Raw genomic sequence first — 26,190 nt, 5'->3', positions numbered from 1 at the left:
GCTTCCCTTTGTCATTCCCCTTGTCGAGTTCTGACTCCGAGTCAGAACATACATATGATTCTGAAGCCTTGAGCTCAGCCACTAGTGACTTCTTAGCTCGACACTCACTTGTGTTGTGAGTGGGGCTCTTATGGAATTAACAACACTTCCCTGTGTCCTTCTTTGTCTTCATGGTGTTGTTCTTTGCTCTTGACTTCGACGTGTTGTCCTAGGTCACCCCGCCTTGGCTTTATACTTTGTTTTGCGGTTTGGGAGTGCCTTTCCCTTGCTTCAGATTCACAGATCCAAAGTCTTGCTTCTTCTGCTTAAAATTCTGCTTGATCTTGACAACGTATTGATAGGCAACGCCAAGCGAGGAGATGTCCAGGAACTCCATCTTGTATTGGATGTATTTGTGTAAACAACCGTGGTACTTGAGTACCACATGTCACTCAAAATCATTGATACCCAACTTTGTACGAAGGGTATGAAAAATGTTTGTGAACTCTGGCACGTCTTGGTCCCTTCCCTGTCGTAGTGTGGTCCACTTTATGTACTTATCTTCATAGCTCCCGATAGGGTAATACTTCTCCTTGATGGCGTCTCAGAAAGAGTTCCAAGTGGGTGCGGCTAAAAATAGTGAGGGTTCCCTCTCGTCCTTCTACTCACAGTAGGTTTCCCACCAGTCCTTGATGTGGGGGGTGAATTTGAGGAGTGAAAAAGTAATCTTTTCCCTATTGGAAAAATCATGAATTGAAAAATACCCTTCCAAGAAATTTAACCATCTGTTTATAGCGTCTTCATCTATCTAGCCTTCAAATATGGGAATATCAAAGTTGACTTGTACCTTGAAGGGTGTGATGCCTTCAGAGTGGTTTTCAGATGAAGATGTGTCGGCTGTGGGCATCCACCGAATGACTGGGCAAAGTTGTCCATCATCGCGTTCCTCTGTCGCTCGAGGGCTTCTTTGAGCAATATTTTGAAGGGATCTCCTGCTCCATCGTCTTTCTTTTCTTCCTTCATGGGAGGAAATCAGGGTTTGTGAGGCTGGTCTTGTAAAGATTCAACCAGTTTGAGCCCTAACTCCTTATACCCTAACCTCATTGGGGACATGCAAAGAAAAACAAAGAAAGAGCAGATCACTTTGATACCACTGATCTGGACTTATGCAGGACGCAACATAATACATATGTAAACATCAAAACATAGATGCAACATAAATAAAACTTCATTTCATTAATATCAAAGAACTGAAATATGCCTACATACAACATGGAAATAAACTAGCTCGGGTGATGGTAGCTTATCTCTAAGAAGAGATGTCGCGGCTACATGCCTATGAACTGTGTTATAATGAGGCTCAAAGGCCTATTTATTATTGAGAAGCAATGGAAAACCCTAAACATCCAAAAACCTAACCCTAGGAGATGAAGCGCCAAAGTTATAAGCCATGTTTGGGTAAATTGGTACATCAACTTCCCGGGGTCATAACTTTGGCATACGATCTCTGTTTGATGCGCACAATACCTCATTAGAAAAATCTATCTGACTACAAATTTCAACTACAACCATTAATTGCAAATAAATGTTGTCTCTATTTCCAAAAAAATGTCGTTTAGGGCCTCAAAACGACTTCGGAAGTTCACGACCCGAAAAAATGCCAAAAATAGTGAATTGTGCTACACTTAAAGAAACTGAAAAATTCAAAGAAATTGTGGTGGGGGTCCAAGTGGAATAGGAGGGTGACCACCAATATCCATCTAGATCAATGATCCCATGATTCATGGAATAATGTAACTACTTTACCTTCTCATCGAGTTCATACCTTCTTTCATTTTTATACTGTACAATTTCCTTTTCAAGTAGATTCGATTTTTCAAGGACTTCATCATATAAAGGTTTCCATCTTGCTCCATAAGCACATTTTAGTTACTTCTTCAACAATATTAAACAAGACATCATTTGTAACACATAATTGAATTGTGATGAGGGCTATAACATACAAGTCTTCCCACTCTTCATTGCTCATATTTGCAAGTTTCTTCCTCCTTCCATCTAATGCCTTATGCAACCCTTGTTGGACTAGAAAATCTCCCCTTTTTTCTTCTTTTACACAAACTGGGAATTATATTTAAATATGAAAAGATATAACCAAGGCACATAGGAGGTAGAAAGGAAGGATCTCATAAGATGTTTACATTATTGCATATACCCTTTGAATCAAATTGCTTTTGAGTTTGTGAAAACAAATTGTATTGACTTCTAGAAACTAGATATGTCCTAAGATATACTAGAGCTAGGAATGATACATAGTACATATCTGAGACTATATCTATAGGAAAAAAAATTTGATGATTGCCATAGATCTATTATTTGGGAGCCATGGACCAAGGAGTTGAAGAAGAATGAGGTGGCGCAGAGGACTCCCCAGTTTTGTTGGATTGGAATAGAGAAGCGAGGAGGACCTGACATGGGACGCACAATGACATAAGTGCACGACTAGAGAATCTCATTCCTAGATTTTATTAATTTAATAACTACAACATCTAAAACATCAACTTGTATTTTTAAATGCATATGGGAGGATAACCAAACCTCGACGCAAATGCTTGATGATGTGTTTAGGGCCTTAAGCTTCTAAATTATTCATGCAAAGGTGTACTTGAATTTCTTGCAAATTTTCTTCATGCTAACAAAGTGTAGAATGATTGTTATGTAGCTCCTTAAAAATCATCGGACCAAAGCTTCCAATGTGTCCTTTGCTTGCTTATTCTAGTGAAAAAATTAGGGTCCATCACCATGCTTTGACACTGAATTCAACTACATAACGACGATTTGAAATATCCCACTATGGCTACATGTGAATAGAATGGAGCACATTATTCCTGTAATGGAGCCAAAGAAATTCATGAGTGTAAGGTGTACGAGTACCTGGAGTGGGAAGATGATTTCATGTGCACTTAATGTTGCTTGCAAACTCTCAATGTTTTTGTATGAAATAACACTTGGATCGATGGTAATATTGTGGAATACTAGCACTGACACATTGGTCATTAAATATAAGAAACCCCTTTTTATCTAAGTGGGTTGCCAAGTTATCCTGGGAGTCAACCACATTGTTGTTATATTTCATTGGATGTGGAACCATTCTAGTTGGCATTCCATTGTGGCAATAAGATCATGAGATCTTGGATGATGGCTTCTAATCAAAGATCCTTTGCATGAATCCTCTACTACATATGTTGAATAATGATCATGGAATTACCAAAGACAATAAGATATCTCAGATGAAAGGAATAGGATATAACAAGGCGTTGAAAAGAGCTTAAGCTCCATCTATATTATTAGGTATAATCTCTAGTTTCCATGAATACTTGCCTTCAACTATTCCTTATGGATGAAATACTTCCTCCCTGCACTCTCCCCTAGAAAATCACACATTTTTAGCTTCCATAATCCGAAGTTATTTTTACTATTAAATTCTCCACTTCAAATTTGGTATTCGTCACCTTCGCCATTATTCTCTACATAAAGACTCCCACCAAATAAAAAAATTATATTTGTGTGTGTGTATGTGTGTGTGTTCATGAAAAAATCACTCATTGTGGTCTCATTAGTTTTACTTTGAAATACAAAATTTTAGACCTCCACCAAATTAAGAAAAAAGAAAAAATATTATGTATGCTTTCACAGATTGAATGCACACACACTTCCCCTCTTGAGCCCACTCAACCTCTCCTCCTCATTGACTAGGACTTTGACAGAACGCGGCCACTGCTTTGCTGACAACCTATAACCCTTTTACATGACAGCCAATTGACTAGACCTGCTTACAATAACTTTAAAATTTTGGTGGCTAACTCTCCCGCTCTCCTCCACTGTGATTTTAACCCTAGTGATGACCCCACAAATAGGCTCAAACATACTACAACCCTAATGGCTTGGATTCCTCAAGACTCCACTCTCACGACGACTTGGCTTCCTCCTTTGCATAGGCTTGACCCCTTCTAGCTTGTAGTTCTCCTCTGCTTATAGGTAGTTTGACCTTTCAACTCTACACTAATGGGCAATAACCTTTAATTTTATGTTTGTTGAATTCTTTTTCTCCTCGTGTATTTATCTTTTTCTAGTTGCTCAAGCCACTCCCTCTATGCACAAAGTTCTAAAAAAAAAAAAACGATTTCAACTTGGAACAACTCAATGGATATGCTACCACTTGGTATTTAGAGTTTGTAAAAATATTAACAATAGAGAAATAATAACAAGATTGAGAATAACATACAACATGGAATTTTCTTGGTAAAACCTTGATAGTTTATCAAGGAAACATCCACAAGGTAAGGCAAGTTTTTTTCTTTTTTTTCAAGAAGAAAAATCAACATTTTCTATTAATCATAACCACGTTTACATAAAGAAAAATTGTCAAATGTTCAGACATATACCATAAGGTAATAAAACCCATTCTTTACGGCCAATAGGTCATTTCCTCCATGTAATAAATATATCAACTCAACAAATATTCAATGAGCATAATGTCAAAATACATAACTATCAAGCCCAAAAAGGATGAAAATCTCCCAAAAAACAGCTAATTTGACTTTGTAGCCACAAAACTAAAACCAGACCCAAAAGTCGTGAAGGGAAAAACAATTTGTCCATTAGATCCATGGGAAGAGTTTATAACTCATTTGTTATCCCTGCAAGTAAACTGAGAACTTGATATTTCCTGGATGCATTGAAATCCCCTCCTTTGATAATGTGTCAACAACAACATTGAATTCCCTACGCACGTGAGAGAAAGTTACCTATTGGAAGAGTCCCTTGATAATGAGAATCTAATTCATTCAATGTGCCATGTGTGGCAAGGAAAAATTGGATCCCTTGTTAATCCAATCTATATCTTCTCTAAAAACATGTAGCACATCAAAGTTTAGATGCTTAGCACAATAGAGTGAACCCCATAAGGCAATAATTTTCGTTCTATACTCCACCGAAAATGGAAACAAAGAATTTCGCCTGAGTAGCAATGCTTGTTCCACATCCACAAACATGATTTGTGTTGCTCCATCAAAATAGCCTATAGGAAAGGATTGTGAAGGCCAAGCTTTCAAAAAGTGATTCATCATAAGGTAAGTTATTTTATATCAAGAAGGATTTTACAATCAAGCATACAACCTCTTCAACTCTCAAGCTTCATAGATATATTGAAGGCACCATTACATTCATTATGAAAAATATTACAAGTATCGTAAACCAACACAAATACCATAAAAATTTAAATAAATTTAGGATTTTACATTTTCTTTCACATAATTATTGAGTAAATTTAGGTTTTTACATTTTCTTTCAAATAATTATTGTTTGGCATACACATTGTGGTACATATCTTGTTAGGCATACAAGAAGTGGAATATTGAATAATAACATGCACATTTAACTACATACACTATTGTACATCACTCCAAAAAACTTGGTATACACCATTTCAAGATAATGAGTAGGTGGAATTTAATATGAAATGCTACCCCTAACTTTATATTATTGGAATATTAATAGTGTGCAAACATTACAAAAAGAAATTATTTCGAATCCTACCTAGTGGTTTATACTATGTATCTATTTGAATAGAGCAAAAACTAAATAAATGCAATAACTTTGAGAGAGATCGTATGGTGTCAGTCTTGTAAAATTAATCAAAGAACCTAGGATTCATGGAAGTTCTAAACACAAAGGTGAACTAGGATAAGGATTATCCAAAATCGCCCTCGTTTCTGCAAAGTTCCAAGAAGTAAATCCAACATAAATTTAGGTGCTTAGCAGAGTAAGGCCACACCCACATATATTTTGAGGATCTCTAAATTGATTATTGACCTACAACTCTCCAACAATCTTTAGATAACCTGGAATTATGACCCCTCTGAAATTTTTGCTTTGTTAGATTCTAATGAGAATTGATTTTTCCAAGTGGTTTTGGTTTTAATGCATATAGTGTGCTAACACAGATATAGAACATTGTTTTGTGTGAAAGAATTGTTGCAAAAAAGTTGGAGTTTCAATACTGCACTGAAAATATGGTCATAGATATCTTTAAAATTCTTCCATGTACTAAATTTGAATAACCTAAAACTTGATTGCGCCAAGAGGCACATTCTACATCCCAGTATGACCCTAATGTGTAAGTAAGTCACGTCTTCAAAAAATAATAAAAATAAATTTCACTAATGTTAGCCAAAACATTAGCTTGAAGCTTAAATTATATATAGCCTAAATCTTTAGAGAGACAAAGGAGAGGCAGAGTGAGATAGAGATATGAATGAGAAGCGAAGAGAGGGGAGAAGAGAGATAGGGAGGGAGGGAGGAAGAGATAGCTAGATATGGAGAGAGAGAGCATGTGTGTTTGGGGAGAGTAGGGCTGGGATAGAGAGATGAAGAATGAGAGATGGAAGGAGATATAGATATAGATGGAGGGGGGAGAGAGGGAAGAATATTTCTTCCACTAGATGCATTGATTTTACTTTAGATGATGATTTTAACTCCTATTTAATTGTTTGCACTAAATTCATTGATTTTAGTGTAGATGTTGACTTCTAATTATATTTGATTACTTACACTAGATACATTGATTCTAGAGTAGATGTTGATTCCTAATCCTATTTGATTGCTTACTCTAGATGCATTGATTTCAGTGTAGATGGTGATTTCTAATCCTATTTGATTGTTTGCACCAGATGCATTGATTTCAATGTAGATGTTGATTTCTAATTATATTTGATTGCTTGCACTAGATGCATTGATCTCAATGTAGATGTTGATTTATAATCTTATTTGATTGCTTGCATTAGATGAATTGATTTTAGTGTAGATGTTGTTTTCTTAGCCTATTTTATTGCTTGCATTAGATGGATTAGATGTTATTAATCTAGAGGCTGTAATTATTAAAAACATTTTTCAAGGTTAGATGGAGGGGGGAGAAAGGGAAGAATATTCTGTGAACTAGATGCATTGATTTGAGTGTAGATGATGATTTCTATTCCTATTTGATTGCTTGCACTAGATGCATTGATTTCAATGTAAATGTTGATTTCTAATTATATTTGATTACTTGCACTATATGCATTGATTTTAGTATAGATGTTGATTTCTAATCCTATTTGATTACTTGCACTAGATGCATTGATTATAACGTAGACGCGGATTTCTAATCCTATTTGATTACTTGCACTAGATGCATTGATTTTAGTGTAGATGTTGATTTCTAATCTCATTTGATTGCTTGCATTAGATGCATTGATTTCAGTGTAGATAATGTTTTCTAATCTTATTTGAGTGCTCACATTAAATGCATTAGATGTTGTTAATATTGAGGCTGTAGATTATTAAAAAAAATCAAGATATATTTAATAATACCTAAAAGGATACTATTAACAATTAATTAGTTGTAAAAATTGTGATACCTAGAATTAAAATGAAATAGATGTGCATAATCAATCCTCGTGCAAAGTGCAAATTAATCCTTGACAATTACATATATTCAAAATTACTATTAGCTAATTGCATACATCAATGTATTCAAAATATTTAGATATATTTATAAACATTCAAAACAAATCAAAATATTCTTGAAGGAGATGTGATAATTGTTTGGAGAAACAAATAATGTAAAGATTTTATAAATCTGGCCACTCATTAAAAAAATTCAAAATTGCAAAATAAACTATAGATAAAAAAAGCATCAAAATATTCTTGAAGGAAATAAATTATTTCAAACATTAGCAAAAAAACAAATTATTTCAAGAGTAAAGTAATATTGAAGCAGCCAATTGTTAAAACTACTCTTCAAGATATATTTAGTAATACACGGAGGGACACTATTAAGAGTTAATTAGTTGTCAGAAGTTCTTATACCTAAAATGAAATGAAATAGATGTGCAGTATCAAGATTGACAAGGTTGTCTTCCTTCTTCACCACCAACTAATTACTAATAAACAATTACATACACATATAAAAATATAACACAACAATTGTAACATTCACAAACATTATCATCCAAATCCAAACACATAAACACACAAACCATTCAAGTCAAGTAACAAAGACTAAATTAAAGAAGATAATGATACGGTCATGCCAAGCAAAGAAAACATAATGTGAATTTTGAAGTTTATCTCAAACATATACATAATAATGATAATCTAAAAATGTGACATCGTTGCCCTCAACTGGCACCAACTTAGATTATCTAACACTAGATCTATCATGCGCTAAGAGGGATCAAATCCCTCGTGGTGCAAACCTTCCTCAAGTTCTACACTCCAAAAAAAAGATTTGCACCTCGAGGGATTTGATCCCTCTTAGCCTATGATAAATCCGATATTAGATGAATCTAAATTGGTTTATATAAGAGAGTCTTCTCTCATGGGTATGGGCTCTTATCCATGTCATTAGTAGGTGGAGTATAGGTGGTGATAGAAGTTGCAAAGATGTTTGCTTGTTAGTGACCATTCCCTAGAAGGAGTAAAATATGTCATGAGGAGTTCTGGTATTAGAAAAAAAACAAAGTAAGCAGAACTAAGGCTGTTATCTCTCTTGGTTCCTTCCTGACTTGTGTAAAATATACCTACTTTTAGCAACATTAATTAAAAAATATATGAATTTTACGAAGTATATAAAAGAGCAATGTCAAAACAAGTTCCAAAGCTAAAATCTAAAATTTTGGCCAATTACATATATGAACACACTAGCATAGAGATGTACAGTCAGTAACTTCCAAAAGAATCATGCTACCAAGCAACCATTATCTAGATTAAAGACTAGGGTAAAAGACAGAGTATTATAATTTATTATATCTTTTGAACATCAAAACAGAAAGGTAATCAATCAATTAAAGGGAAGCTAATAACCATAGATGACCATGAAGAGTCCAAATGCTAGAAAGGTTTACATGAGAAATAAACTCTACTCTCTACTCATTTCAAGGACTCTCAGATCAGATATAGAAACATAGATTTCATTACCTAAATTCAGAATGTAAATACAATCATCTAAAAGCTTCCGATGGTTATCATAGCTGATCTTTTCTGATTTTGAGGTTCAAATGCAATTTGAATTTTCCTGAGCTTAACCAAAAAAAACTGAAAATTTTAAAAGCCTGTTACACAGAGGAGAGCATTATCATAGCTGATCTTTTCTGATTTTGAGGTTCAAATGCAATTTGAATTTTCCTGAGCTTAACCAAAAAAAACTGAAAATTTTAAAAGCCTGTTACACAGAGGAGAGCAGCCTATGAATCTACTACATTAAACAGTCCCAACTATAGTATTTTTTGAAAGGTGTATGTTTTCAATGAAGACGACCTCAGTTTAAGTGGAGCAAACTCATATTACAAATAGAGCAGACCACTAGAAAATGAGTATTTCAGGCGTAGTTTCTAATTCTTGGAGAGGTTTGGCAAAGTATATCTCAATGTCTGGTTTATTTCTGAAATTGCAATACAGTACTAATGAGTGAAGGCAAAAATCACTGTAGAGATATAGATAACCAAGGCTGTTGAAACTAGAGCAATCAAAATTAAAGTTGCCCTCACGGTGGAGCTTACCCCACAGGACAGAATGCCCAACCTGATCTGTATCACATTCACCATAGACAACATCAAGAATATGCATCCCATTATAGATCCACATGCGGAGGCAAGCATTCCAAGCCTCAGCAGCTTGTTGTTGATGTGACCCTTGACAGCCTCATGAAGCTTTTTGCTGTTATTTAATATGATTGCTAATTTCAAGCCCTGTGCAACCAAGCTGGAGAATAGAAATGCACTGAATGATGTCACCTCAAATATCAAAAGGTTTTTAACAATGTCCTCACCTGCATCACAGGTGCCACTGTCCTCTAAGCTCCTCTGCCCAGGGGTTGCCAATGACAGCCCGACGAATACTGCAACTGTGAACAAGGAGTTCACATTCACCAGGCCGTCCAAGGCTGTAACGTGCACATTTGTTGCTCCTTTGCTTAAAATCCTGTCAATCTCGCTTATAGGCCTCTGCGAGCTACATGCCCAAATGGAAAACTCGTCATTAATAAAAACCGATTATGTCCTCAAAATATCAAAATCCGAAAATCTAAACAAGATATCCACATAGAAATGTGTCCTATTGATGAAAAATTGATGCTCTAAAGGTCTTGAAAACCAGTACCCCATAAAAATATGACGAATTTGCAGTACACCATCAAAATATGGTGAATCTATGAATGAAAAATGTTACCATTATCTTCATGAAACCCAAAATTGAACTACAAAATAAACCCACAGAAATATCTCATGCGTACTGCAAACATCTTTCAAGAACCCCGAAAGAAGAACTAAGAAAAAACCCTAAAGTAATCACTCATCTTAATAAAGATATTGTTGTAAAGCCTTTAAAATCTCAGAAAAACGCAAACACAGTGAAAGGTCCGAATCTTACAAAATCGAATGATCTGATGCCATTTGAAATATGGAAATCCTCGCGGTTCTTAGTCACTAAACAGTGTAAGGTACTTCAAATAGGCTGCAAATGAACGCCTCCCAGTAACATGTTCCACACATGCTACGGAAAATGTCTCAGGGGGTAGTTGGATTGAAACATACAATATAGTATTTTTATATCAGAATTCGATGTGTACTGGAGAATACTAAAAATAAAACTTTCTCTATACTCTGAAGCAAGCTAGCGGTCCACTTCATTGAGAACGAACAGAGATGGACTGGAAAACAGGAAAATGGGGGGGAAACTCATCAGCAACAATGGAGTAGGACAACGCAATCAGCATCCGCCAGTTCTTTAAAATTAATACCCTACCTGAATTTGATAATAAAATAATAAAAAAGGCAAGTACGGAATGACATGTACCCATTTGAATATACTGTTGAATGGATCAATTCCGAATAATATTGTGAAGTATTACGGAGCTTTCTTCCTTCTTCAAATTTTCTTGGCTACTTTTCTTCAAATTTTCTTGTCTACTTTTTACCAATGTCTGACACTTCTCTTCATTATTTTTAAAACCTGCCAAATTGTGATTATCTGTCAAATTTTCTCAGCTAATCTATTCCAGTTTATAACAACTTATAACAAGTTTGGTTATTTGTTATTTTTAAAACCATTTATTTTCCAAATTTCCTCTTCTATTCTATACAACTTTATGACAACTTACAACAACATGGTTTACAAGAAATTATAATATTTTCTAATTGTTTTTTTCCCTTCTTGGGTTTCATTTTGCTTTTTTCCTCTTTAAGTTCATTTGGGGAGTTATAAAAGTTGATTTTAGGTCAAATGTTTTAAGTTCATTTGGGGAGTTATAAAAGTTGATTTTTAGGTCAAATGTTTTTTTGGAAATTTAAATCAGAGAAAGAATGTAAGACATTTCTCAATTAACATTTAAATTTAATCAATCCTAATTTTATAAAAGATTTTGACCCCTTCAAAAATTATTAATTAATTTCAAAGATTTTGATCTGTTAAAAAATAATTAATATCAACATTTTAAAAGATTTTGACCCCTTAAAAAATTATTAATTAGAATGTGATTTTCAAACAAAATTTAGATGTTAATTAAAAAAATAAAAAGTAAAATTTAAAATAAAAAATCTGCATGTCAATTAAGAAAGGGAAAATGAATAACAATGTTTAAAATAATGGATAATTTTTTAATAACTCATCAATATTAATTTCATAAAATTCATACTATATTTCATAGAATTCACCATATTATGTATTTGTTTTTATTAACTTCACATAATCTACCAAGTATATCACATGTAATCTACCATATTATGCATTTATTTCTAGAAATTGTAATGCTTTGTTGAAAGAACAGTGATCTATATAAAATAATAATGAGATTTTTTGAATCTAATCACAACATCCACTTACAAAACAACCTCACATCCATATTCATAACACATGGATATATGTACAACTACTATCATCCCATGCAATTGCTCCATGGTGTGGGCAATCAACATGGCATATCCTTTCAAAACATACATTTTATTTAAACAATTTGGATGCAAATGTTGAAAGTCTAAGTGGATTGTGAATGCAAATGCATTACACTTATTAGAAGTCTCTATATATAAACAAATGTCATTAGAATAATCATAAAAAATTACTTAAGTAAATTTATGATTTTACATTTTCTTTTAACTAGTTGTTGTCATATTCTAACAACCTCCACCTTGACAATAATTTCCCTGATACGTTGCCCAAACTCATTCATCCCCACTCATTCATCACCTCTTCTATAAGCCAAGAGAACTCAAACACCATTGTAGTTTTACAAACAACACTAGTTTAGTAAAAATGTCTGTAGGGTTTAAGAAGTACTCCACCTTCATCAATAATCCAGCTTACAAAATGATACTTAATATTAAGATGCTTACTATCACTATGATAAGCTAGATTTGTAGCCAAATGAATAGCACTTTGGCTACCACTTACTACAGTTCCATTTTCTGTGTTCTTCCAAGCTCAGGTAGAAGACCCTTCAACCAAATTTCCTTCTTGCAAGCATGTGCGACAATGATATATTCTACTTTTGTAGTAGATAAAGCAATTGTTTCTTGAAGCTTTGACGTCCAACTACTTTTGTAGTAGATAAAGCAATTGTTTCTTGAAGCTTTGATGTCCAGCTAATGGATCATCCTGAAAGAGTAACGACATAGCCTGAAGTAGAACTCTTCTTGTCCAAATCACTTAGATCCTCCTGAAAGAGTAACAACATAGCCTGAAGTAGACCTCTTCGTGTCCAAATCACTTGCAAAATCTGAATCAACATAATTGCATACATAATTACTACTACCATTACACGTAATGCAATAATCATTAGTGCCTCTAAAATATCGAAGCATCCATTCCATTGCGTTCCAATGCTCCCTTTTGTTGAGAAATCTAAGTCAACTTAGTTAGGGTTTATTTCAATCAAATTTTTCTTATAGTTGACAAGTATTTGTAACATTATTTATTTTCCTATTCTTATATGTTCATCACTAAATAAATGTCAATACAAGGAAGATCACAATGATAAGAAAGAACGCTAGAGATATGCTCCAAGCCAAGACAAAACCCCTCTCCTAAGGGAAAACCCAACGAATTTTCTTTTTTTTTCAAAAATCAAATCAAATAAGACAACCAAGACCTCCACCCACTAAACTAATCTTCCAACTATCCAAACAAAGATCAACCTGTAGTATCATTAAACTCAAACCAAATTAATGCAAACTTTCTCCAATTAGCATCTGGACCTTCCTTTTATTGATTGTATCTTCAGCTTTGTAACTTTCGTTGTTCTACTTCAGATATCTTTGCATGTGTGACATATAAGGGTATGTTTTGGTCCTTAAATCATCCTTCCTTCTTCGTATATACTCTTCTTCCTCTTCTTCCTTTGCAATAAGCCTGGAGCATTCTATATACCTTTTTCGCTCCTATATTTCCTTCTAATAGTAGATCGAAGGTTCTTCATGATTGGATATTCTGCAAGGTCGAATGCACTATTTATATATAATATTTTGGAGGTTGAATCATCTTTAATAACCTCGACATGAAGGAGCTTGAGGCCGATTGGTGGAGGAGTAATACATAACTTTTTTATATAAAAATAATTTTTCTTCTATAGTATAATAAGTCCAAGAAGGGTCAATGATTCTCTTCTATAGTATAATAAGTCTAAAAAAAGTCATCTTTAAAAGGATTCATCTTTAAAAGTATTCCATAGATATTTAGATTTAAAAATAAAATAAATAAAGCATAAAATTTACTATTAAAAGAAATTTTCTTTTATAATATTTTTTTTCTCTCTTTTAACAAATACACATAATGATTTAAATTATGAAAACTGAATAATACTTTATACAACACACTCAGTTTGTCAGGTCAAACCAGGGTCAGAAATGGAAGAAGTTTTTCGACATGGGAGCCCACGGCTATTCCACGCGCTTTTTTTTACGGAGCTGCACAACATGGTTTGTGCGCATGTGGAGTATACATTATTCCAGAGGCTGGACAAGCCTTTGAAATACATTGGAATGGTGGACCGGGGTCCAACAATAGAGCTGAGGCGATGGCCCTCGCTGGTCTTCTATCCCTTTGTGTCTTTCTTGACTTTCCGAATCTACAAATTTTTGGAGATTCGAAAGTCATCATCGATCATGTTTAGTCAAAACACATTATAAAAAATATCAATCTTTCTGGATGGCTAAACAGGATAGAGGCTTTATGGAGTAGCAGGAGGGACTACACAATTTCACATATTGACAGGGATAAAAACAAAAGGGCAGATGCTTTATCCAAAATGGGCCTATCTTCTCCCCAAGGTGTCTGGAGGATGCAGATCACGGTGGACAACATCTCCTACCAGATCCAAGACTTTTGCTTACCGGGTACATAATTTTCTTTCTAATGATGAATATCTGGTATGTATCTTTTTCCCCTATTTGCCTTTCCATTGTGAAGGAATTCTCATATATTTTGTCATAAGGAACAGTTTCCTCACTATCCGTTTGTTCTTATATATATTTTTCTCCATATGTTCTATATGTAGCTAAACAGGATACCTTTTCTAAGTCCTTTCCACTTTGTGTGGCTTTGAACTCATATCTGCCATCGATGCTAGTTTTTTTCTCATATATATGTTTTTGATTGTACAGTCTTCTTTGATGAACATAATACAAATATATATTGCTTTTTTCGTGCTAAAAATAAAAAGTGTAAGTACTGAATGACATGTACCCATGTAAATAAACTGTTGAATGGATCAATTCCGAACAATATCATTGAGTATGTCGGTTATGCTCCAGCCTTTCTTCACATTTTATTGGCTACCTTTTTTATCAATGTCTGACTTTTTTTGTTTATTATTTTCAAAACCTGTCAAATTGTAATTATTTGTCAAGTTTTCTTAGCTCATCTATACCAGTTTATAATAACTATAACATCCTCATTTATTTATTATTTTAAAAACCATTTCACATTGTGGTTATTTGTCAAATTTTCTCTTCTATTCTATACCACTTTCGGAGAACTTACAACAACCTAGTTTATAAGAAATTATAATATTTTCTAATTTCTTTCTTACTCTTTAGGTTCATTTTGGGTTATAAAGTTGATTCTTAGGTCGAATGTCTTATTGGAAATTTAAATGAAAAAATGATAGGAGAGAATGTAAGACATAATTCTCAATCAACATTTAAATTTAATCAATCCCGACATTCAAATTAGAATATAATTTTTAAACAAAATCTAAAATCTAAAATTTAAATGTTAATTAAAAAAATGTCAATTAAAAAAAAGAAAAAAAGAAATTTTAGAATAAAAAATTTACATGTAAAATAAGAAGGAGAAAATGAATAACAATGTTTAAAAAATGGATAAATTTTTAATAATTCATTAATATTAATTTCATAAAATTCATAGTATATTTTATAAAATTCACCCAGTTATATATTTGTTTTTATTAATTTTACATAATCTACTATGCATTTCACGCACATAATCCACCATATCATGCATTTATTTCTCCAAATTGTAAGTGCTTTCTCAAGTGCTTTGTTGAAGGAACATGAATCTATATAACATAATAATGAGATGTTTTAAATCTAATCACAACATCCATTTACACATGGATATATGTACAACTAATATTATCCCATGCAATTTACATCGTGTCTAGTTCGTTCCTTGCCTATGGGAAATCAACATGGCATATCCTTGCAAAGTATACACTTATTTAAACAGTTTGGAGGCAAATGTTCAAATTCTACATGGATTGTGAATGCAAATGCACGAGACTTATTAGAAGCCTCTATATATATATATGAATGATCGTACATATCTAGTTAGACATATCACAAGTGGAATAAAAAATGATAACATCCACATTTAACTATATATATATAGTTGGTATTTAGAGTGTAGAAATAATAAGAAGATTGATAATAACACACAACAACAAATTTATGTTATAAAACTTAAAGGAAACATCCACAGAGCAAGGTAAGATATTTTACTGAACAAGAAGGATTTTACAATAAACTTACAATCTCTTCAATTCTCATGCTTCATAGATACATTGAAGAAAGCACCATTACATTCATTATGAAAATTGTCACTAGTTTTGTAAACCAACACCATAGAAATAACCATAGAAAATTACTTAAGTAGATTTAGGATTTTACATTTTATTTTAACTAGTTGTTATCACATCCTAACAACCTCCACCTTGACAATAATTTATGTGATACCTTGCCCATGCCCATTCATCACCTCTTCTATAAGCCAAGAGAAGTCAAACACCAATGTAGTTTTTCTAACAACACTAGTTTAGTAAAAATGTTTGCCTAGTTTTCTTGAGTGTGGACCCTTTTAAGATCTACTCCACCTCCATCAATAACCTGCCTTACAAAATGGTACTTAATATTAAGATGCTTACTATCACCATGATACGTTAGATTTGTATTCAAATGAATATCATTTTGACTATCACATAATATAGTTCCATTGTTTTGCATTCTTCCAAACTCACGTAGAAGACCCTTCAACCAAATTTCTTACTATCACTATGATACATTAGATTTGCAATCAAATGAATATCACTTTGACTATCACATAATATAGTTCCATTGTTTTGCGTTCTTCCAAGCTCACGTAGAAGAACCTTCAACCAAATTGCCTTCTTGCAAGCATGTGAGACAATAATATATTCTACCTTTAGAGTGGATAAAGAAATTGTTTCTTGAAGCTTGACATCCAACTAATAGATCCTCCTGCAAGAGCAAATACATGACCTAAAGTAGACCTCTTCTTGTCCGAATCACTTGCAAAATTTGAATGAACATAATTGCATACATAATCACTACTACCATTACATGTGATGCAATAACCAATGGTGCCTTTGAAATATCGAAACACTTATTTCATTGCATTCCAATGCTTCCTTCTTGGGTTTTCCATGTACTTGTTGCCAACACCCATTACATGTGAATCATTTGGTCTAGTACATACCATCACATACATCATACTTCCTTCTACATTATCATATGGTACACTAGACATATAATCATTTTCTTCCTCATTGCTAAGACGTAAACCTAAAGAAAGCCTAACATGAGAAACGAAAGGAATATTTACAAGTTTCATATTTTTCATCCTGAATTTTGCAAGTATTTTCTCAACATGCTTCTATTGTGAAAATATAAGCTTACCATTTTTCTATCTCTGTATATTTCAATTCCCAAGATTTATTTTGTTGCTCCTAGATCCTTCATATCAAAGGTCCTATCCATCTAATCCTTCAACCTATTGATCTCATCCATGCTTTTGCTTGCAACAAGCATATCATCAACATATAATACCAAGATAGTGAATATACCATTCAAAATTTTGAAGAAAACACAATGGTCATACTCACTTCCAATATAGTTATGGCTTATCATGAAGGAATCAAACTTCTTGTACCATTAACTTGGAGACTAATTCAGGTAGTACAATGATTTCTTGAGCTTGCAAACTAACCTTCTTTTGTGATGTTGTACAAAACCTTATGGTTTTTCCATGAATATCTCCTCATCCAAATCTCCACGTAAAATAGTTGCTTTAACATCTAATTGTTGTAACTTCAAATCAAGCAAAGCAAGTATTACCAACATAATATGAATAAATACAAGCTTAACCACTAGTGAAAAAATTTCATGGAAATCTATACCTTCCATTTGAGAATATCCCATTGCAACCAGACTAGATTTATACCATTCAACATTATCACCAATGCCTTCTTCAATTTTTATACCCACTTACACCCAACAACTTTTCTATCTTTAAAAAGTTCTACCAAGCATTCATTTATTCTTTCATTGCCACCTTCCATTTTACATTATTGATATCATCTATTGATTCTTTATAACATGAAGGTTCCTCGCCATCAATAACTAAAGTAATAGATAAAATAAAATTGATATACATGTTAGGAGGATTTCTCTCCCATGTAGATCTTCTCGATATTGGTGTGGAATTTCCACATTTACCTAAATATCTTCAACATATACAACTTCTTTATCATCAAAAGCTTCTTATTGCTTCCTTATGTCTAAAATGGTTCAATCTCTAACTGAAATTGTTGATTTTGAGCCCCAAGGGTTAGCTCAACTGGTCGATTCCTCGTTGTTAAGTGCCTCACCGATGGGAAGGTCACGTGATCAATTCTCCTCGATGCCCTTGGGGTTAGGCCCTAGTAGTTTGACCGACGAGCTTTAAAAGATTCCCTTCGGGGTTGATCTGCCCAGATTTTCTCGTGGATGTAACGGCCACCCAGTGTCCGTGAACCACATAGTAAAAAAAAAATTGTTGATTTTGAGGTACCTATTCCTATTTCAAATCATCTTCTACACTGTCTAATTTGATGAGAGGATATTCATCAAATTTTACATCTCTATTAATGATGATTTTGTGGGAAATAAGATCCAATGATTTATATCCCTTTGCTACATCATCATAAACAAGAAATATGTATTTCTTTGATTTGGGGTCTAGTTTAGAATGTTGACTCTTATGAGTTTGTGCATCACATCCACGCAAAGACCTCTCTGATACCAAACTTGATCCGAGTTGACTCAACTCCCATATTTAACCAAGATCTTTTACTTTCGAGATGTTGTTATAATTGCATTTAAAATAGCATAAAGGAACATGAATGCATGTTGTAAAGAAGAAGGAACATGAAAATCATCAGCAACATAAAATAACAAGAAGTTGATAATGGAGTTCGTCCAGGAGGGACTACATCTCCGGGCCCCAGTGTCAAGATGGTGTAGGTCACTGCATTAAGTGTTGTCAATAGTGATGATGTACATAGGTGGTCACATCACTATCATACAAGGAAAATGCCCTCACGCAGGAGTGGCTCCATGAGATGTTCCGCTGCTGGAACTCTCATTCAAAAAAGGACTCCTATCAGTATGACCTAAACTCATGCATGATGATAATGAATGTCCCGCCAACATGGCATAAAAGGGATGTCAATGCAATCATACATGGTGACACATGAGTATCCCATCAACATAATGACAAAGGGATCGCAAACAAGACATGATGAATTATGACAACAAGTACATCCCATAAATGATTCCGCGTCACATCAAGCAGGAATCATGAAACAAGTAAAAAAAACAAGATCCCACATCAAACATCAAACAAGGATCTGTGCAGCACAATGCATCTCATAGCAAAAAGAAGTACATGAACACACTACATATACCTCACATCCTGGGGCCATCTGAAGAAAATGATGTCAAACTGCTGAAGCTGGTCGTACCATCAATCTCGCAGTGTCAGATCTCATGGAAAGGAATGCTTGCACGTTGAATGTTGACACCTGCACTCCACTTTGAAAAGTGGCCGAAAATGAAATGATCAAATGGGAAATTTGAGTACACCATCAAATTTGTGGCATCGAATAGTGCAAAATCAACTGTCAAATTTATTAATTTTGAGAAAGTGGAAATCTGGGGCTTAAGGAATCTTTAAAAAATAATAATAATAAAGGAAGGAAAAAAAATAAAATAAATAAATAATAAAATAAAATAAATAGATAAATAATAATAATAATAATAAAACAAAATAAAATAAAACAAATACTTATATAAAGAAATAAATAAATAAAATAATTAGTCATTTGTAAGCCGACTATAAAAGAAGACATCAAAAAGTTTTTTCAATTAACTATTAATAAGCTCCATAATCCATGCTCTCTCTTCTCTACAAATCCCATTACCCTGATGATGGACTCACTAAGCTAGTCTGAAACGTTGGTTTCAAAACTGTTCACAGGTTTTCCACAAAAAATAAAAAAATAAAAAATCTTTTAGATTCCTCAAAGATTCCCTCCTCCAGGTCCTTTGTAAATTTGATGCTCAGATCAAAATTTTGACTGTGTCATCATGTTCGTGTCGCCGAGAGGTGTAGGATCGACATAAAATTGGTCCAATTTAAACACTGCAAAAATTTCACCCTCCTGAGAATTTTGCCAAATCATGGTCTTGTCTGCCTCTTCTCTGGGCTCATGGTTCCATCTACGACAAATTAATTAAAAATTATGCCTCGATTTCTGTGTGCGCTCTTGGCTCCTCCATGCTCTAGGCGAACTGACAAAAAGACGAGTTTATATAAGATTTCATGGGCGGACTTTTCAAAAATGTTGTTTAGGTGGATTGGTTAGAAATTCTGAGTAATATGGAGGAGGTCAGGTGGTTAAACCCCGATCCTTACATATTAATACACCCTTTGTTTAAAAACTTCAACTTATATTTTTTTGTTGGGGGTCAGGTCCGCATTGGGTGGCCCGCCCCATAATCTCCATAGATATGTTGGATGGTGTATTTAATAGTTTGTTGTGTTAATGTTTTGGGGCGCCGTATTAAGTGGTGGTTGGTACATGGGTTATAGAGGAGTATTGGTGTGGGTGCCCGAGTGGTGGGCCAACCATTCCGGTCGGGCGGGTTTGAACTCCGCTGTCCACGGCTTAACACATGTCAAGTGGGTGTGGCATGGCTTGGGTCCACCTGAGGTGCCCGCCCCACCATCACATAATACATGTTCGTTGGTTTGGTTGGGGTGTGGGAGGGTTCGACGAGGTAATGGCCGCCGACCTGATTTACAATTAAATTTTGATTTGGTTATGGTGTGGTTGGGATGGCGAGGGTCATGGCCCGTCAGCCTTTTAATTATTAAATTTTTAATGTAGTTTGGGGGTGGTGGGGGTGTTGGCACGTCACCTCATTTATATATATATTTTTATTTTTATTGCTCTAACCACATTTTTCGAATTTGTCTAATATAGGGGATATTAGACAAATTAACGATCCAACAAATTCACCCACTTTCAAGAGTTAGGTTTCATGCCTCGGGGTCGGTCAAATTGTAGGATACTTAAACCTGGCCCACAACCCAACATTGACCAAAACTTTGACCAGCTCGTTCTCCCTCATACGAGCTCGAATTGACGAACCGTTCGCATCGCTGCGATCAGGATGACAAGATCTACGCTCTAGTCCTGGTTCAAAATTATTATGATCACTTTTATTTTTGAGCTTCCATAAGCCCTCTTTGTCCTGTGTGTGTCTCTAGATCCACCTGGATCATCAGTTGTGGATGTTCAGGCCTAGTCCAGGAGCCAGTTTTTGGCTTGCAAGTCTTGTTGTCATGTAAATTATGGATTCTAAAAGCTACATGGATTTCTAGGCAATGACCTGGATTATGGGCTTGAAAAGTGGCACAAATCCTAAAGTCGCAAGCACAGGTCTGAGGATAAAAGTCCCTAGACACACCCATGCCTTACTGTGGGAGCGACTGGAGCCTCCCAGATGTACCCTTCTCCATATCAAGGGAGTGTCAAGGGGTTTAATGGTCAAAATTTCAATGGGACCTAGGGACTGGTCATGGGGATGACTATGAAGGCTTCTAGGAGTCATGTAGCAAGTATACAAGGTATGTGTTTTAGGTTTCCGTCGATTCCACTTCCTTAAGTTCACATAGGAGGTTGAGTATTGTCATAGTAGCCCCTCATCTCATTTTTACCCCCGGTAATTCGATGAATGTGGGTAGATATGAGGGGAGGTGTTGTTACAGGGTGGTATCAAAGTGGGTTTTGTTCTCTTTGGTGGTGTCTGGTTTCCGTTCTTTTTGGGGGATATCTAATACCACAGAGTGGCATCAAAGCATGGTTCAACACTTGGACTGGATAGGAAAATGTGTTTGTCATGCATGCATGTAGGTTGTATATGTGCTTGTTATGTATGCATGGTAGTGGTCATTGTTAAAATTGTGTTTCCATGTAGAAGTTGATGATGTTGATGTCAAGATGTGGTTGTCATGAATGCATGTCAGTGTCTATATGTTGTTATGCGTGCATTAGTATGGGCATGGTTTACGTGCACGAGGTTGTTGTAGGCATTTCAAGTCATCATGATGTTATTGGTATGTTATGATGCTAATGAGTTGGCTAAGATAATGCAGGAAATGCAAACTATCAAAGTGAAGTTGCAGCATTGGACCTTGAGGCAAGAGAATGTCGTCATACAAGTTTTTATGTTGGGCATGCGAGTATGTAGGTTAAGGATTGTTATATGCATTATGGTTATGTGTATTCATTTTATTCTAGTAATGTTATGGTTACATACATGATAGATGCTAGTTGATTAGTGTAGTCATATGCACATGTGTGAGATAGTCATGAATGATAGTAATGTGTCGTTGTATGCATTGCTATTGTTATTTAATGTTAGATAACTTGATGATTAGGTTATATGTTGTTGATGAGCATGATATATAACTTGTTGTTGTTATATGCTAGTAACTTGATGATTAGGGTTATTAAATTAAGATCTTGATGTTATATGTATCATACTAATTTGGATTGGTCTATGCAAATGGTTAGGGTTATGAAATTAAAGTATGAGTTAATATGTTGTGATATTATGTCATACTAATATAGACTAACTATAAAGATGTGATTATTATGTATGAATGATAATTGTTTATGAGTTTATGATGTGAACATGTTAGCTAGTGACTATTATGGATATCATGACCTTATTTATGTTTGAGTTGATATGTCATGAAGTTATATCATGCTAATATGGATTGATTGTGTAGATAAGATAGCCTCCCCTGAGATACATTAAGGTATGATCTTGCTTATGTCGTCTACTTTGTGCTTGAATGTTTGATTATGTTGTCTATTTGGTGTTTGAGTGTTGGTGTCTATTATGTCATCTATCTGTTGTTGAATGTTTGATTAATCACATGATATGAGTATGTGTCTATAAGATTGCATCAAGAAATGATCTTGTTTTAAGATGGTTTTACTCACACATATGCATTGAGATAGCTAAAATGTACTTGAGTGTAATAAGTGATAGCTGTAGCATTATGTCTAATGAATATGACTTGACTATGGATTATGACATGATTGTTAATCTTGGTAAAGCTTGATCTCAAATTGATAGATACAATTGTCTTGATATTTGGAACATGTGGTTGACATGTGTGAAAAGTTTCCAAGTAACATGCTTGGAATTAGTATGACAAGGTAAGGTAACTAGTATGTTGTTGTGTTTACTTGTGCACTGACATTTATGTATAAGGGAAGCTAAAGGTAAGAGTATGACAATCTCCTAAGTTGGTTGGGTCCATTAGTGTAAATGGATGGTGGAAAGACAATCATGAGAAAGCTAACAGGAAAGGTAAAGTGAATGAATGTGAGGCATCCGATTCCTTGGCTATGTTGGGAATGGTTGTTCTCAATGAGGTGCATGTTGTGCATGGATAAAGGGAGTTCTCTTAACCTTGACCTTATGATATTTGCTAATTATGTTGTGATCATGTTTATGTTAATGTTTATATATATGCATGTATATATGTATGTATGTATGTCATTGTCTGACAGGATCATGATTGTTTTATGTTGATGTTTATATGTATATATGTGTGTGTGTGTGTGTACTGTTGTCTAGCAGGGTCATTAGGAATCATTCTTGTGGATGAATGATTGCTTACACAGGTGAATGACATGAAGAGGTTCCTCGTTTATGAGGAATCAAGTGGGAAGAGTAGTCCTGACAAATCTACGAGGTTAGTATCATGTGGTTATGAGTTGATATTATGTGATTATATTGTCTATGTTATAGACAAGTTATACTGAGGGATACATCAGTGGCATGAAAGTAATATGACCTGCGACATGTTAGGATAAGCATGGATGGCAGAGAGACACTGGAAGCAAGGTCTCTTGGTAGGGATAGCATGGTTTTGGATGTGTGGTACTACTATTGTGCATGTTTTGTATATGTTGTAGATGTTGCATCTGTGATGTTTTGCGCATGCAATGTTGTGTATATATATAGTGTGTACATGTTGTTTATGAAATGTTATGTACAGGGTGGCACAGATAATGTTATGTTAATATTGCATATGCAGTGTTGGGTATAGATGGTGTTATGTACATGTTGGATATGCAGTGTTGTGTACATGTTGTACTGTGCACATGATGTATATGCGTGTTGTGTGCACATGGTGTTGTGCGCATGTTTGATATGCGGTGTTGTGTACATATGGTGCTATGTACATGTTGTATATGTAGTGCTTTGTACATATGGTGTTGTGTGCATGTGGTGCTATGTACATATGGTGTTGTGTGCGTGATTGTACATGTGGTGTTGTGTACACGTTGTACATGTGGTGTTGTTTGCAGTTGGTTCTATGTACATGACTTGCATGTGGCATCGTGTACATGTCATGCATGTGGTGTTGTGTAAATATGGTATTGTGTGCACGTTGTACATGTGGTGTAGTGTACATGTGGCGTTGTGTACACGTTGTGCAGGTGGTGCCATGTACATGTGATGTTGTGCACACTTTGTGTAGGTGGTGTTGTGTACAAGTGGTATTGTGTACATGTTGTACATATGGTATTGATGTACATGTGGTATTGTGTGCATGTCATACATGCTGTGTTGCGGGCATGTGGTACTATGTATGTGCATTGTGTAGTCGTGGTATCATGACATGTGTATTCATTGTGTTGTACTTTGTGTACATATATGTGTTGTGTCGTACACTGGGTGTAGGTGTATGTATGTATTGTGTTGTGTCATACACCGGTTGTAGGTGTATGTATGTGTTGTGTTGCACACTGGTGGAGGTGCATGAGTTGTATCTCAATTGTAGGTGCATGTATTGCATGGTGTTGTATGTCGTGTGTGGTTGTATATGTGGGATGTACACTATGTGTATGTGTACATTGTTGAAGAGAAGGAACTAGGTGTTTGTCATGTATCACAACCGATCCGGTGTGCATATAGAATAAGGACAAAGGTATAAGTTAAGGATTAATTAAAGGATAAGTAACAATATTTTATTTCAGTTTTATTATGCATGTGATTTATGATTATGGTCTATGATGATTACATGTGATCTATGATTCTGGTTTATGGTGTTTACATGTTATTTATGATTTTGATCTATGATGGTTGTGTTTTGAGCTAACTTGATGTGATATGCTTATACATGATGATTTTGTCAAAGATTATAATTTTACTTGTTGTGACAGGAAGCAAACAAAATTACAAGTGTACCTTGTTGATGGACCACTAATGAGGTATGATTTAAATTTATTTAAATTTATTTTGAACCTAATGGAAATTATGTGCTTGGTACAAGAAATCATGAAATGCGTGGTTGGGTGGTTGAAACCGACAACAAGAATTAGAAGCAACAGTGAAATAAATTTGAACAAGCAGCGGTATGCTGGTTAACTCACTTTAGGAGTAGAGCCATTGTGGGACACCGGTACCCAATAGTGTACATTGATTTTAATCAGCATGCTATGACCGATATGATGGTTTTGAGGCAGGTATATTCCTTGGTTGTTTGACCTTTTGATGCGAGGAATCCTTTCCAAGATATGGATTGTCCGGTTTAGGGGATGTCAGGGAACTTGGAAGGTGAGTGACTACACGAAATGGGTGACTGGATTTCCCGAGGGACTATGTAGCAGAGAATGGAAGGACGAGGATGGATTTATTTTTGTCATTACATTTCCAGATGGAATCAGATGCACATTGGGAGTGCGCCCTGGAAAAATGAGTCGGTAACTATTCATTGACAGGACAAGTAGCATAGGATTGTAGCGCTAGACATTGGATGCAATTTTGACTTTGGCAGTGGATTATGGACTTCTTGGGAAGAAGGTGAATCTTGGTATTACTTTGTGGGTGGAGGTGTGAGCCTCTGGATTCCCTTGTTGCTGATGCAGGCATCATATCCTTTATTTGTTGGTTGAGCAAATATGCATATGTGTATATTATTGTAAATACTACATCGAGCTAGATTTATAAAGTTTCATAGACAGTATGGTTATTTGTTGGTTGAAGCAAATGTGCATGAGTATATGTGATTGTTATTGTAAATAGTGTAACGAGCTATGTTATAAAGCTCCAGTAAGTGGTATGCTTGTCAGTGGTCACTGTAAATACTGCAACAAACTGTGTTATAAAGCTCCATGGGTAGTATGTTCAGTTATAGTGGTCTTGCTGGTTATAGGTGTCATTGAACACCAAGGACAGTGTCCCCCCAAGGGGGAGGGTTCTGTAACAGCCCTGGTCAAAATTCCATGTAAAA

The 26,190-nt window shown here is 34.8% G+C and overlaps 1 protein-coding gene across 4 annotated transcripts; it reads right to left on the bottom strand.

Annotated features, from left to right (window-relative positions):
• Positions 1–4,756: 4,756 nt before the first annotated feature.
• Positions 4,757–10,796, bottom strand: LOC149179891 (uncharacterized). Of its 4 annotated transcripts, none has more exons than XM_089418077.1 (3): positions 10,444–10,796; positions 9,845–10,026; positions 4,757–5,056 (listed from the first exon to the last, which is right to left on the bottom strand). In XM_089418077.1, the coding sequence occupies exons 1-3, from the start codon at positions 10,464–10,466 to the stop codon at positions 4,824–4,826; spliced, it is 438 nt and encodes a 145-aa protein (XP_089274203.1). In that variant the 5' UTR covers positions 10,467–10,796; the 3' UTR covers positions 4,757–4,823. The 4 variants fall into 4 exon arrangements, with proteins under 4 accessions (XP_089274203.1, XP_089274201.1, XP_089274202.1 ...); XM_089418079.1 differs by lacking the exon at positions 4,757–5,056 and adding an exon at positions 9,598–9,732 and having other exon boundaries at positions 10,444–10,786; XM_089418075.1 differs by lacking the exon at positions 4,757–5,056 and having other exon boundaries at positions 9,172–10,026; positions 10,444–10,781.
• Between the last annotated feature and the right edge of the window lie 15,394 nt (positions 10,797–26,190).

The sequence above is a fragment of the Pinus tabuliformis genome, chromosome 3_2, assembly GCF_031772625.1.
Source record: "Pinus tabuliformis cultivar Carrire ecotype Pingquan chromosome 3_2, CPIR1, whole genome shotgun sequence".
Classification (NCBI taxonomy): Eukaryota; Viridiplantae; Streptophyta; class Pinopsida; order Pinales; family Pinaceae; genus Pinus; species Pinus tabuliformis.
Note: the sequence above shows the minus strand (reverse complement) of the source record. Positions and strands in the feature narration are given on the sequence as shown.

What these genes read in the sequence shown, in the direction of transcription:
- LOC149179891 (XM_089418075.1), bottom strand. Translation starts at nt 10,466, where the DNA reads ATGGCATCAGATCATTCGATTTT. An exon ending in GCATCAGATCATTCGATTTT is followed by an intron (nt 10,027 to 10,443) that starts GTAAGATTCGGA and finishes TTGGGCATGTAG; the next exon opens with CTCGCAGAGGCCTATAAGCG.